The 15,490-nt window shown below is 44.7% G+C and overlaps 1 protein-coding gene across 4 annotated transcripts in view; it reads left to right on the top strand.

Moving 5' to 3' along the window:
- The window catches only part of LOC121705009 (ubiquitin carboxyl-terminal hydrolase 22-like), a 24,599-nt gene extending 9,538 nt beyond the window's left edge, over positions 1 to 15,061 (top strand). For all 4 annotated transcript variants that reach the window (XM_042085676.1, XM_042085673.1, XM_042085674.1 and 1 more), the window contains 7 exons: positions 5,438 to 5,543; positions 7,174 to 7,341; positions 7,821 to 7,947; positions 9,832 to 9,923; positions 10,165 to 10,224; positions 11,043 to 11,192; positions 13,269 to 15,061. In XM_042085676.1, the coding sequence (XP_041941610.1) occupies positions 5,438 to 5,543; positions 7,174 to 7,341; positions 7,821 to 7,947; positions 9,832 to 9,923; positions 10,165 to 10,224; positions 11,043 to 11,192; positions 13,269 to 13,311 (746 nt within the window). In that variant the 3' untranslated portion in view covers positions 13,312 to 15,061. The remainder of the gene's footprint in view (positions 1 to 5,437; positions 5,544 to 7,173; positions 7,342 to 7,820; positions 7,948 to 9,831; positions 9,924 to 10,164; positions 10,225 to 11,042; positions 11,193 to 13,268) is intronic.
- The last annotated feature ends 429 nt before the right edge of the window (positions 15,062 to 15,490 follow it).

Here is a 15,490-nt window from a genome sequence, read left to right as displayed (position 1 = left end):
AGAAAAACTAAAAAAAATAAATAGGCCTACTGGCATGAGTTTTAATGTACATAAGGCAGTGCTTCGACTTGGTCAGCTTCCCTCGCGGTCCGCGCGCGTGATCACGCGGCATCACGCGACTTTAATTTGTATATTTCCAGTGACGCTGCAACAACCGGCAGAGGTCTCAAGTGAGCAGGGTGTCTCGTAAAAAGAAATGGAGCTGGAAAACCCTACACAGACTTCACTACAGACTTTAGCAGACTGGTTTAGAAATAATTTAGTAGCCAGAAATATGCCTGCCCTGCCCTAATTAAGAAATATTTGGTTAACAGCGAGTGAATCCCGTTTGCAGCCGTAGAAGAAACGCAGGACAAATTAAACATTCTGGTTTTCTCCGAGTGCAACGATGATAGACAGACATCATTTGGACAAAATATAGAGCATATTAACCTCCGTTGCTCAGCCAAATGCCTTCCTGTTACGTCCTGTTATCACGGAGTTACAGGCTATAAATGATTTTTGATGGTCACAAGTTTACTTCATTAGCGTTTATTTCTTTGATTATTAGAGAGTGTTTTTCATTTAAAGGCTTGACTTCGTGCTTATTCAGAAGAGCATTTAGTGCTCTCCCCAATCCCAGACGTTCACATTGCATGTTTGTTTGTAATGGATGTAACCGCGAGATACGCTTGTCATAGGCGCCGATACCGTGGATGCTCCGTCTCTCGGGCACCCACTGAAAACATCGAGCACCCACGTGTGCCAGCTTACAGTCCCGGCTAAATTTACATTAATTTACAATCAAACATCGCAGTTTATGTTAAATTCAGCATCTCTCATAATGTGATTGGATTCAATTCCCTACTTCATATACTAACCACCAATGAGAGCGTCTCTCGTATGAAAATTCCTGACACTTCCCACCTGAAGAATTAACGCAAGGCTTTGTCGGGTCTTCAGCCCCGAATGTTTAAAATGTATATAGCCCTGAATATCATTTTAAAAGTAGTCTGACAAAGCTTATTGTTTTGTGACACAGCTAAACACTGGTACCTCATAGAACGTCTATAACATAGCCTAGGTGGTCGCAACTCACAATGATTGTTGCCTTCTGATGGTATCTTGCTAATTCACTGAACTGCATTAGGTGACACAAATGGTATTGCCTTTATCTTATAACTCCTTGTCTGAGCGACTACCAGGCCTATGGTTTTTAAAAGTCAGATGTTCCCTGACAAAGACATTCGAAAATTAAGAATGTTTATTGACTTAATACACTATTTTTTGCAAACTCCCTTCATTCAACCCTTGAAGACATCGCGGTCTGGTGCGCTATGTAGACCGTTTCTCGTACCATTTAATTTCTCAGAATTTAGGTCTACTAGGCCTACAATAACGTCATCACCAAATACATCTTTTATTTTTAGTTGATCAACCACAAAGAGTAGCATAGGCCTACTGTGCACAGTGCACTGACGACTGTAGCAGCCCAAGGTAACCAGTTGTTGTAGATGAGAGGCAACCCCTTGTTTCAGATAGCCTGGACAACATGTTACCTGGGTGTTGCCTACGTTATTAAATAATGGTAGCCTACAATAGTTAATTCATTCACGTAACATATTAGTTGGCTCAAAGAGTAGGGAATCAGGATGGAGAGAGTCACGCGTGTGTTGCTTTTGCGGGATCGCATCCAGTTTAATGCTAGTTTTCAAAACATATATTTTTTACATGTCATTTGTCTGTAATGTAGCCGAGCGCTCATGGCGTATGAAAAGCGACTTCAAACCGCCTAAAACGACTTGTTTGTGAATGCCTGACAACTGCTGCAGCGCATGCACGCGCAAGGAAACCAGTAGGTGGAGAAACCAGAAGGCACTAAACACCGGAACGTTTTTAAGGCTATTTCGCATAGGCTACTCAATGGTGCTATTTCACACGCTTTATAGCGACCCCCACTCACCAGGGTTAGGTGGAAGGTGTTAATAGACGATTGGCGTAGCCTACAGTGGACTTGGGCTGTCAAAATTGCTCAAAAATGACGTTCGAATATCCCCTCTAAAATAAACACATGTATTCGAATATATTGGAATATCTAGGCTATATTATTTGCGCATTATGTCAGTGACGCGCATCATGTCATCTGTTTTTAACTTTTTGTATGGTTATTGCTTGACAGGGGGGATCCCAAGCAGCTTTCAGCCATAAGGCATTTCCTAATTCACCCGACACTGATATTAAAAATGTTGAAACTATTTCGGCATAGCCTATAAGCAGTTTAATTAAATGTAATGTTAGTTGTAAACAAACAGGCTACTTGGTGAGGCTTGGCCTCACAGATGCGCTCGTGCCTTAAATGGCAATACAAATCTTCACGATAGGCCTATTAACTGACCGCCCGATTCACGTTGGCTGGGGGGCAGCATCAGACATTTGTTCCCAAGGGTCTATGAATTGTTAATCCGGCCTTGCCACCAACGAACGCAACTTTCCACTTCTGAGACAGCTGAAAAGAAGTCTAGAGGACTCCTAACTCACTAAGACCTACTTACTGTAGGCTGCGCAAACCACAGGCCTTTTTTTGGGCAAGCCTGCATTCGAGGCAGGCCTTCTGTTGAAGAATTTTATATAACTCCTGCGCTAACAGTAATCCTCCTACCCCCCACTACTTGCCAGATATATGCCAGATATGCCTTCATATCTTTGGGCTTCATTCAGCATTTTGTTCTTCCACTGGAAATGACTCTTCTACATTTGCTGCCTGCTGCATCCTTTCTGTTTGTATTGTTTAGAAAATGTTTGAGGTCTTGAGTTAATGCATTAAACATTGTTTGCTGGTAACCAGCCGCAAATAGCCTACAGATTCTTGCGTGCGTACATTCTCTATTCTCTCCAAAATGTGCCCGTTCTATAGGCTGGCCAAGTGCCTAATTCTGCGGCATAAAGCAGATGTATTTGTTTATTGTACAGAAAAATAAAAATAACCTGTCCAGCAGTCAATTGACTACATTGCAGTCAATAAGTAGGGCAAATTACGAAACCAAAATGGGGGTCATAGTTGTCTAAGCCTCTGCTGTGAGACCAAACCCATGAACAAAGACGCATTGATATCTGCAATAGTTTTTTTTGGTGAAACAAGCTCACAGCCAAACGAGTCATAGCACTGAAGGGAGAGGCAACTGGCATGTGATCTCCCCACGGGCCAATAGATGTACAAGTTTTCTCCTGTGCCTACGATATTTAATCCAGTGTTTTGTCAAGTTGCAAAATGCTGTTAGTTTTAACGAATTTTTATGATAGTATGAAGTACTTTTTGTATAGGGTACTATCTTAATTGCTTTATACTCAATACTTGACCAATGGCTATTGCATCTGTCTATTGAAAGTGAGAATGTGGCATGTGATCTACTGTGTAGACTTCATAAAATAAAATAAACAGATTGCTAATGGCCTACAAGCTGATCTGGGGTGCGTTTCCCGTACAACTACGGAGGTCAGCTTTTTACTAACAGGATGCATCGTTCAACTAACCAACATGTAAGTTACGACTGTTTACCAAAACTGTCGTACTTACATAGTACTGTAAGTTTGGACCATGATAGTTTCCAAACTTTAGTAGTCTGGACTAAGGTGGTTAATGACGTTTAGTAGCGTGAACGGGCACCTGCACATACTTCTGTGGTGCATTGCGTTAAGTCCGGCAGATGACAGCCGCCGTTGCACAGCAGTTACCAGTCCCCTGTCCAAGAGTTCGAATCTGGGTTAAGATTTTGACAACAATATTGACATCGTTGTTTACCTAAGTTTATTTTTTGTGCAGATCATATTATCAAAATCAGAATCAGCCTTCTTGGCTTGGTTTGCGTAAACTAACAAGGACCCCCCATGAAAATCAAAGGCTACATATTCTCAGCTGACTCTGAGATTTGACTGAAATTGACTTTTAATTTATGTATTTTCTGCCTTGGGCATTTTAAAATATGGATGTATGGTGGTTAGAAGTGTAAATATCAATTAGAAACCTAAATATATTTATAATGATTAATTTGCAAACAAGTAACTGGCGTCAGTGACGTCTTTGACATGAAGATCCCCGGAACTATGCTTCTACTAGCATTCTACCACAGGTCTAGTGGTGTAGTTGTAACTACACAACTTTACGATAGTGGTTGCGAACGTTCGTTGCTACTATGGTTTTGGGAAACACTAACGTAGTGTAACGATGTATTGGACTATGTAAATTCCAAATATGAATGTAATTCTGCGGCATAAATCAGATGTATTTGTTTATTGTACAGAAAAATAAAAATGACATGTCAAGCAGTCAATTGACTACATTGCAGTCAAGAAGTAGGGCAAATTAATTTACGAAACCAAAACGTGGGTCGTAGTTGTCTAAGCCTCTATAGCGTAGCCTGTTAAAAACGTTGCAGAAGCCTATACCCAAGGCTACAGATTAATTCTGAACAGTTATTTCTCTACTGGCTCAATTATCACACCACTGTTTTGATTTGCGTAGTTGCGTTAACCCAACACTGACAATAATGTAGACAGCAAATTTTGATTTCCGTTAGCCTAAATCGAGGTAAATCGAGCTTTTTCAGAAGGGGCGGCAGGCAGAGCGATGTACAGTGGCAGAGCGACGCACAGTGGCTGAAAGTGGTACTAAAGCTTCACGCAGCTTCACGCCTTGTAATGCGCGACTGAAGTGGCCATTTGAAAGCGATGCCCACTGTACACACACACACACACACATATACACACACACACACACATATACACACACACACATATACACACACACACACATATACACACACTCATATATACACACACACACACACACATATATGTACACACACACACACACACACACAAATACATATACACACACACGCGCACACACACACATATATGTACACACACACACACACACACACAAATACATATACACACACACGCGCACACACACATGTACACTCACACACACTCACACTGTGTCTGCTCCATCTCTGCTTGTAGCCGGAGGGTTGCCGGTTCGAGCCCCGACCAGTAGGCACGGCTGGAGTGCTCTTGAGCAAGGCACCTAACCCCTCACTGCTCCCTGAGCGCCGCTGTTGTTGCAGGCAGCTCACTGCGCCGGGATTAGTGTGTGCTTCACCTCACTGTGTGTTCACTGTGTGCTGAGTGTGTTTCACTAATTCACGGATTGGGTTAAATGCAGAGACTAAATTTCCCTCACGGGATCAAAAGAGTATATATACTTATACTATCTCATTCTCTATGAAGTTTGAGGGTTGCCACTGAATTTGTAACAGCTGTGTGTGTGCGTGTGTGTGTGTGTGCGCGTGTGCTTGCGTGTGTGTGTGTGTGCGCGTGTGCTTGCGTGTGTGTGTGTGTGCGCGTGTGCTTGCGTGTGTGTGTGTGTGTGTGTGTGTGTGTGTGTGTGTCCATTCAGGAGATGACAATGGTAAGAAGGCCAACAACCCAAACCACTGCAGCTGCATCATCGACCAAATCTTCACCGGTGGCCTGCAGTCCGACGTCACTTGCCAAGTCTGCCAGTAAGATACAGGAGTGTGTGTGTGTGTGTGTCTGTCTGTCTGTCTGTGTGTGTGTGTGTGTGTGCGTGCGTGCGTGCCAGTAAGACACAGTGTGTGTGTGTGTCTGTCTGTATGTGTGTGTGTGTGTGTGTGTGTGTGTGTGTGTGTCTGCCAGTAAGACACAGTGTCTGTCTGTCTGTCTGTGTGTCTGTTTGTCTGTCTGTATGTGTATGTGTGTGCATTTCTGCAAGTGTGTGTGTATGCATGTTAGCATGTATGCATTTGTGTGTGTGTGTAGGGCTGCAACTAACGATTATTTTCATAGTCGACTAATCTGCCGATTATTTTCTCGATTAATCGATGTTAGTTGTTTCATTGATAATATGCCAGAAAATAGTGAAAAAAAATCAATAGTTGTTCCTCAAAGCTCAAGATTATGACTCCAAATGGCTTGTTTTGTCCACACGCCAAACATCTTCAGTGCACGGTCAAGTAAAGCTGAACATATTCATGTTTAAGAAGCAGAGAATATTGATGTATTTTCCTTAAAGAATGACCATAGCTGTCAACCCTCCCGTTTTTTTCCGGGTTTCTCACGTATTTTAACTTTTTTCCCGCAGTCTTCCCATTTTAATATTTTCCCGTAAATATCCCATATTTTAACAATCTCATAACATTAGCTCTACTAACGGACTTGTCAGTCTCTGTAGGCTACTGTTGTCCTGTTGCTACCCCCTTGCCCTTCCAGCGAAACAGATGTTTTCAAAGCATCGTTTTGCTTGCTTGAAGGTGACAGTGAGACTATTTAAGATGATGGCGTGGGTGTTGTGAGAGCACGATTCAGTGGCACCTGCATAGTGTACGGCCGCACGCACTGTGTGTATCGGCCTACCAGGCTATCCAGAGTCAGCTACGAGTAGAGAAATAATTCCCTGTTTGTATATTCACTCCAAGTTGGCCTACCATAACTTCCCAACTCTGCACTGTAGCCCATAAACTGCATGGCAGGCTATTTATATTTTTCTTTAAAATAACCAAATGCATTTGTTCAACTTTATGAAGAAGAATTACGCACTAGGCTACTTGGAACGCACACATTTTGTTTGCGCAGGGGAGAGAAGCACAGGGGCATCGATTACAGAACTTTAGCCTTGCTAGGGCTGTATAAAGTTGACCAAATTAATATAGGCTGTTGTTAGGCGTAAATAAAGTAGGCTACTTTGTTGTATTGTTTAGCTGACCAATGCACGTGCTTGCAATTATGAAATGGACTAATACTGCAACCCTTCCAACGTTGGGGGACGAATGTTGACATTTTCCCGTATTCTGCGTGAGACACCCGGGAAATCTCCCTTATTTTTAAAGCTCAATGTTGACAGCTATGAGAATGACACAAACCGATTAATCGATTATGAAAATAGTTGGCGATTAATTTAATAGCCCTAATAATGTGACTGACCTACCATGAGCTGCTCAATTCACAAACTCACTGCTGCCATCTGCTGTTTAGTGGTGCAACATCTACATCTTTTTTTAAAGACCATTATGTTTGTTTAGCTAAATATAATTTTATGTTTTTATGTGCCTTAGTGTTTGTACTTATTGACCTCACAATGGGCACAATTCTGACAATCTCTGTTGTGTGTCTCAGTGGCGTTTCCACGACGATCGACCCGTTCTGGGACATCAGTCTGGACCTGCCCGGTTCCTCCTCGCCGTTCTGGCCACTCAGCCCCGGAACCGGACCTGGAACTGACCCCAACGCCAACGGAGAGAACCACGGAACCGGCACCACCACCCTCACAGACTGCCTACGCAGGTCACACCACACACACACACAGACACACACACACACACACACACACAGACTGCCTACGCAGGTCACACACACACCACCACCCTCACACACACACATACCACCACCCTCACAGACTGCCTGCGCAGGTCACACCACACACACACACACACACATACACCACCACACACGCACACCACCACCCTCACAGACTGCCTGCACAGCTCATAACACACACACACACCACCACCCTCACACACACACACACGCACACACACCACCACCCTCACACACACCACCACCCTCACACACACCACACACACACACCACCACCCTCAGAGACTGCCTGCACAGCTCATAACACACACATACACACACGCACGCACATACACACACATACACACACACCACCACCCTCACACACCACCACCCTCACAGACTGCCTGCACAGCTCATAACACACACACACACACACTTACTGACACGCTGTGATGTGTGTGCAGGTTTACGCGTCCAGAACACCTGGGAAGCAGCGCTAAGATCAAGTGCAGCGGTTGCCATAGCTACCAGGAGTCCACCAAACAGCTGACCATGAAGAGGCTCCCAATAGTGGCCTGCTTCCACCTGAAGGTGTGTCTGTGTGTGTGTGTGTGTGTGCGTTATTATATATTTGGGGTGTATTTAGAGAGGTGTAGGTGTATGTGTGTGTGCGTTATTATATATTTGGGGTGTATTTAGAGAGGTGTAGGTGTGTGTGTGTGTGTTATTATATATTTGGGGTGTATTTAGAGAGGTGTAGGTGTGTGTGTGTGTTATTATATATTTGGGGTGTATTTAGAGAGGTGTAGGTGTGTGTGTGTGTTATATATTTGGGGTGTATTTAGAGAGGTGTAGATGTGTGTGTGTGTGTGTGTTATATATTTGGGGTGTATTTAGAGAGGTGTGTGTGTGTGTGTGTGTGTTATTATATATTTGGGGTGTATTTAGAGAGGTGTAGGTGTGTGTGTGTGTTATATATTTGGGGTGTATTTAGAGAGGTGTAGGTGTGTGTGTGTGTGGTATATATTTGGGGTGTATTTAGAGAGGTGTAGGTGTGTGTGTGTGTGTGTTATATATTTGGGGTGTATTTAGAGAGGTGTAGATGTGTGTGTGTGTTATATATTTGGGGTGTATTTAGAGGTGTGTAGGTGTGTGTGTGTGTGTGTGTGTGTGTGTTATTATATATTTGGGGTGTATTTAGAGAGGTGCAACATTGAATTTTCCATTTAAACTTTTTTTGTGCGGTTTGAGCACTCTCTCATCTCTTCTCTCCTCTCTAGCGGTTTGAGCACTCTCTCATCTCATCTCTCTCTCTCTTCTCTCTAGCGGTTTGAGCACTCTCTCATCTCTTCTCTCTCTCTCTCTCTAGCGGTTTGAACACTCTCTCATCTCTTCTCTCCTCTCTAGCGGTTTGAGCACTCTCTCATCTCTTCTCTCTCTCTCTAGCGGTTTGAGCACTCTCTCATCTCTTCTCTCTCTCTCTAGCGGTTTGAGCACTCTCTCATCTCTTCTCTCTCTCTCTAGCGGTTTGAGCACTCTCTCATCTCTTCTCTTCTCTCTCTCTCTCTAGCGGTTTGAGCACTCTCTCATCTCTTCTCTCCTCTCTAGCGGTTTGAGCACTCTCTCATCTCTTCTCTCTCTCTCTCTCTCTCTCTCTCTAGCGGTTTGAGCACTCTCTCATCTCTTCTCTCTCTCTCTCTCTCTCTAGCGGTTTGAGCACTCTCTCATCTCTTCTCTTCTCTTCTCTTCTCTAGCGGTTTGAGCACTCTCTCATCTCTTCTCTTCTCTCTAGCGGTTTGAACACTCTCTCATCTCTCTCTCTCTCTCTCTAGCGGTTTGAGCACTCTCTCATCTCTTCTCTTCTCTCTAGCGGTTTGAACACTCTCTCATCTCATCTCTTCTCTCCTCTCTAGCGGTTTGAACACTCTCTCATCTCTTCTCTTCTCTCTAGCGGTTTGAACACTCTCTCATCTCTCTCTCTCTCTCTCTAGCGGTTTGAACACTCTCTCATCTCTCTCTCTCTCTCTCTAGCGGTTTGAACACTCTCTCATCTCTTCTCTCTCCTCTCTAGCGGTTTGAACACTCTCTCATCTCTTCTCTCCTCTTCTCATCTCTTCTCTCCTCTCTAGCGGTTTGAACACTCTCTCATCTCTCTCTCTCTCTCTCTAGCGGTTTGAACACTCTCTCATCTCTTCTCTCTCCTCTCTAGCGGTTTGAACACTCTCTCATCTCTTCTCTCCTCTTCTCATCTCTTCTCTCCTCTCTAGCGGTTTGAACACTCTCTCATCTCTTCTCTCTCTCTCTCTAGCGGTTTGAGCACTCTCTCATCTCATCTCTTCTCTTCTCTCTCTCTCTAGCGGTTTGAACACTCTCTCATCTCTTCTCTCTCTCTCTCTAGCGGTTTGAACACTCTCTCATCTCTTCTCTCTCTCTCTAGCGGTTTGAACACTCTCTCATCTCCTCTCTTCTCTCTAGCGGTTTGAGCACTCTGCCAAGTTGAGGAAGAAGATCTCCACTTATGTGTCCTTCCCTCTCGAGCTGGACATGACGCCCTTCATGGCCTCCAGGTGTGTGTGTGTTTGTGTGTGTGTGTCTCTCTCTCTCTCCCTCTTCTCTCTCTCTGTCTCTATGTGTTTGCATGTGTGTTTCTGTCTTTGTAAGAAAGAAGAATTCTAGCATCTCTCCCCATTTCCAATTCAGCCATACTGAAAGTGTTTGTGTGTGTGTGCTTGTGTGTGTCTGTGTTTGCGTGCGCATGGGTGTGTGTGTGTGTGTGTGTGTGTGTGCGTGTGCGTGTGTGTTTTGAAGTAAGGAGAGCAGGATGAACGGCCAGTACCAGCAATTGGATTCCCTAAACAACGACAACAAGTGAGTAAACAACAACACAAGTGAGTAAACAATGACAACTAGTGTGTAGATAACAACACAAGTGAGTAAACAATGACAACAAGTGTGTAAACAACAACACAAGTGAGTAAATAATGACAACAACTGTGTAAACAATGACAACTAGTATGTAAATAACAACACAAGTGAGTAAACAATGACATCAAGTGAGTAAACAACAACACAAGTGAGTAAACAATGACAACAACTGTGTAAACAACCACAACAAGTGTGTGTCCTTTATTCCCTAAACAACCACAACAAGTGTGTGTGTGTGTGTGTGTGTCCTTTATGTGAACTTCCCGTTGAGCAGTACATCCATTGCGGTACATTGACATAGAGTTCTATCGAGATGACTGGTCCTCCTCAAGTTAGGAACGTTTATTTAGGGTTTTGGAGTTATGGGTCTTCCTCACACCTGTGTGTGCGTGTGTGTGTGTGTGTTTAATATTACTATGATATAAAAACATGTGTGCGTGTGAGTGTAATATGACTATGGTGTAAACACGTGTGTGTGTGTGTAATATTACTATGATATAAAAAAGTGTTTGTGTGTGTTAGTGTGTGTGTGTCTGTGTAATATTACTGTGATATAAAAACGTGTGTGTGTGTAATATTACTGTGGTAAAAAACGTGTGTGTGTGTGTGTGTGTGTGTAATATTACTGTGATAGAAAAACGTGTGTGTGTGTAATATTACTGTGATAGAAAAACGTGTGTGTGTGTGTGTGTGTGTGTGTGTGTGTGTGTGTGTGTGTGTGTAATATTACTGTGATATAAAAACGTGTGTGTGTCTCCCAGATACTCGCTGTTTGCAGTGGTGAACCACCAGGGGACGCTAGAGAGCGGCCACTACACCACCTTCATCAGGCAGCACAAGGACCAGTGGTTCAAATGTGACGACGCCATCATCACTAAAGCCAGCATCGGAGATGTGCTCAGCAGCGAAGGGTTGGTTTCACACACACACACACACACACACACACACTCATCACTAAAGCCAGCATCGGAGATGTGCTCAGCAGCGAAGGGTTGGTTTCACACACACACACTCACACACACTCATCACTAAAGCCAGCATTGGAGATGTGCTCAGCAGCGAAGGGTTGGTTTCACACACACACACACACACACTCATCACTAAAGCCAGCATTGGAGATGTGCTCAGCAGCGAAGGGTTGGTTTCACACACACACATTCACTCATCACTAAAGCCAGCATCGGAGATGTGCTCAGCAGCGAAGGGTTGGTTTCACACACACACACTCACTCATCACTAAAGCTAGCATCGGAGATGTGCTCAGCAGCGAAGGGTTGGTTTCACACACACACACACACACACACACTCATCACTGAAGCTAGCATCGAAGATGTGCTCAGCAGCGAAGGGTTGGTTTCACACACACACACACACACACACACACACACACACTCACTCATCACTAAAGCCAGCATTGGAGATGTGCTCAGCAGCGAAGGGTTGGTTTAACACACACACACACACACACACACACACACACACACACACACACACACACACACACACACACACTCATCACTAAAGCCAGCATCGGAGATGTGCTCAGCAGCGAAGGGTTGGTTTCACACACACACACACACACACACACTCACTCATCACTAAAGCTAGCATCGGAGATGTGCTCAGCAGCGAAGGGTTGGTTTCACACACACACACACTCATCACTAAAGCCAGCATTGGAGATGTGCTCAGCAGCGAAGGGTTGGTTTCACACACACACACACACACACACACACACACACTCACTCATCACTAAAGCCAGCATTGGAGATGTGCTCAGCAGCGAAGGGTTGGTTTCACACACACACACACACACACACTCATCACTAAAGCCAGCATTGGAGATGTGCTCAGCAGCGAAGGGTTGGTTTCACACACACACACTCACTCATCACTAAAGCTAGCATCGGAGATGTGCTCAGCAGCGAAGGGTTGGTTTCACACACACACACACACACACACACTCATCACTGAAGCTAGCATCGAAGATGTGCTCAGCAGCGAAGGGTTGGTTTCACACACACACACACACACACACACACACTCACTCATCACTAAAGCCAGCATTGGAGATGTGCTCAGCAGCGAAGGGTTGGTTTAACACACACACACACACACACACACACACACACACACACACACACACTCACACTCATCACTAAAGCCAGCATCGGAGATGTGCTCAGCAGCGAAGGGTTGGTTTCACACACACACACACACTCACTCATCACTAAAGCTAGCATCGGAGATGTGCTCAGCAGCGAAGGGTTGGTTTCACACACACTCATCACTAAAGCCAGCATTGGAGATGTGCTCAGCAGCGAAGGGTTGGTTTAACACACACACACACACACACACACACACACACACACACACACACACACACACACTCACTCATCACTAAAGCCAGCATTGGAGATGTGCTCAGCAGCGAAGGGTTGGTTTCACACACACACACACACACACACACTCATCACTAAAGCCAGCATCGGAGATGTGCTCAGCAGCAAAGGGTTGGTTTAACACACACACACACACACACACACACTCACTCATCACTAAAGCCAGCATCGGAGATGTGCTCAGCAGCGAAGGGTTGGTTTAACACACACACACACACACACACTCACTCATCACTAAAGCCAGCATCGGAGATGTGCTCAGCAGCGAAGGGTTGGTTTAACACACACACACACACACACACTCACTCATCACTAAAGCCAGCATTGGAGATGTGCTCAGCAGCGAAGGGTTGGTTTCACACACACACACACACTCACACTCATCACTAAAGCCAGCATTGGAGATGTGCTCAGCAGCGAAGGGTTGGTTTCACACACACACACACACACACACACACACTCATCACTACAACTAACATCGGAGATGTGCTCAACAGCGAAGGGTTGGTTTCACACTCTCACACACACAGACTCACACACACACACACTCACAGACTAACTCTGTGCTAACTGTGTGTGTTTCAGGTATCTGCTCTTCTACCACAAACAGTTTCTGGAGTACGAGTGAGGTGCATGGACACGCTCCTACTTCAAATCAGCCAATCAGCAACCTCTCTTACCAGGAGGGAGACACGCCCCCTCTGTCCCTTACTCCTGAAACTTTTATCTTGCCAGAGAGGACACACACACACACACTCTTTCAGTCCTGAGACTTTTATCAGACCAAAGAGAGGACACACACACACACACCCTGAGTTGTCTGTTCCTGAGTAGGAGGACCTGAAGAAAGATAGATCACTACCTCCCTCTAATGAATGAGTGGAATGCCTCACTCTCTCTCTCTCTCTCTCTTTCTTTCTCTCTCTCTCTCTCCCTCCACTGTGTGTGTTCAGATATGTGCCGAGTTGAAAACTGAGAATGTTCCAGAAAGCAGCTTTTGTTTGACTCTGAGAAGAGGGCATCTCTGGGCATCTCTGGGCCTCTCTGGGGATCTCTGGGCCTCTCTGGGCCTTTTCCTCGTTTCTCTGTCCCATGTGTGTCCAGGTCATTTGCCGACGTCCAGAAAGGATCTTGAGGCCCCATTCCCTCTTGACTAATCAAGCAATAGTGATTTTGAATTTTTTGAAAGGAAAATTGACCATTCAAAATGTATTAAAATTGATATATTCCGTAGCAAAATGGCACGTTCGCCAGCTGCCAACTAGTATTTAAAGTGTGCTATGTTAAAGTACCATCAGTGATTCTAAGCGATACCTAACCCATAACACGCAGTGTAGATTACCATTCCGCGCTGCCATGGTGATGAGTTGCCAATCCATTGCTAGCCGGTTAAACAGTCGGTGCTTCAGAGTTGGACAGAGTTTGTTAAACATCCTTTCTGGAATACCCCGCTCATTTATATATGACACACACACACACACACATCACACTTGAGGCTCAAGGAAAATGGCCACGGCAGAGAGATGGACATTTTGAAGGAGTTAAACATTGTATGTGTGTGGGGGGGGGGGGGGGGGGGTCTTGTATATGATCTATATTTTTATAAGTGAATGAGTCCCTGTTTACACCCTCATCTCACACACACACACACTACCACCCTAACTAGCCCTCATCTCTCACACACACACACTACCACCCTAACTAGCCCTCATCTCTCACACACACACACACACTAGCACCCTAACTAGCCCTCATCTCTCACACACACACACACACACACACACTAGCACCCTAACTAGCCCTCATCACATGAATGGTGAATGAGAAAGTCTTGCGTTGTGGCTTGTGACTAGTTGGGGTTCCACCGTGTGTGTGCAGACCTGCATGAACATAAACAGCTTTAGGAATTTGTAAACACGTGAAGGTGTGTGTGTATTTGTGATTATGTGAAGGTCTGTGTGTGTTTGTGGAGACAAGTGTGTGTGTGTGTGTGCGCGCATTGGTGTACTAGGTGCGTGTGTGTTTGTGTGCGTGCATTGGTGTAATATAGAATCTTTATTGTCATTGTACGTGTACAACGAAATTTGTACTCTATAAGAGTGTGTGCGTGCCTGTGTGTGTGTGCATTGGTGTACTAGGCGAGAGTCGTGCCTGTGTGTGCATTGGTGTACTAGACGAGAGTGTGTGCGTGCATTGGTGTACTAGGCGAGAGTGTGTGTGTGTGTGTGTGTGTGTGTGCGCATTGGTGTGTGTACGTGCGTGTGTGTACATTTGTGTACTGAATCAGTACTTGGCATGTGGCCTCAGCCCACTCTGCTCCAGGGAGACAGCCAGCTCTCTACGGATGGAAAATATATTATTATTATTATTATTCTCTATTTCGTCTGGACTTCTATTGTCTGTAAATGCACGCGCACACACACACACACACACAGTGTCATACAAGCAGACGACACAACCCCATAAGCACAGTCACAGAGTGATCCAGATTTCATGTAACCCATTATTTTAACTCTGGGGCAAGTCACACTCACTCAAATGCAGACTAATAATGAGATCATGTAATCCATTTAGATTAGATTCAACATTATTTTAACTCTGTTTATTTAACTCAGTTTATTTAACTCTGGGGCAAGTGGGTTCTGTTCTTGTTCTAGGTGTTGCCACTGGGTGAAGATTTTCCGGTTCTGTGAGCTTCTCGTATGTCTTGGGAACACAAGAGCAAAGAGCCATACTGCAGCAACTCAACGTCTTCCAAAACACACTGAACTTGACACAGTTAAACGCGACGTCTTCCAAAACACACT

This window comes from Alosa sapidissima, chromosome 3 (genome assembly GCF_018492685.1).
Source record: "Alosa sapidissima isolate fAloSap1 chromosome 3, fAloSap1.pri, whole genome shotgun sequence".
NCBI lineage: Eukaryota > Metazoa > Chordata > Actinopteri > Clupeiformes > Clupeidae > Alosa > Alosa sapidissima.
The sequence above is the reverse complement of the archived record's forward strand: the minus strand, read 5'-3'. Positions and strand labels throughout refer to the sequence as shown.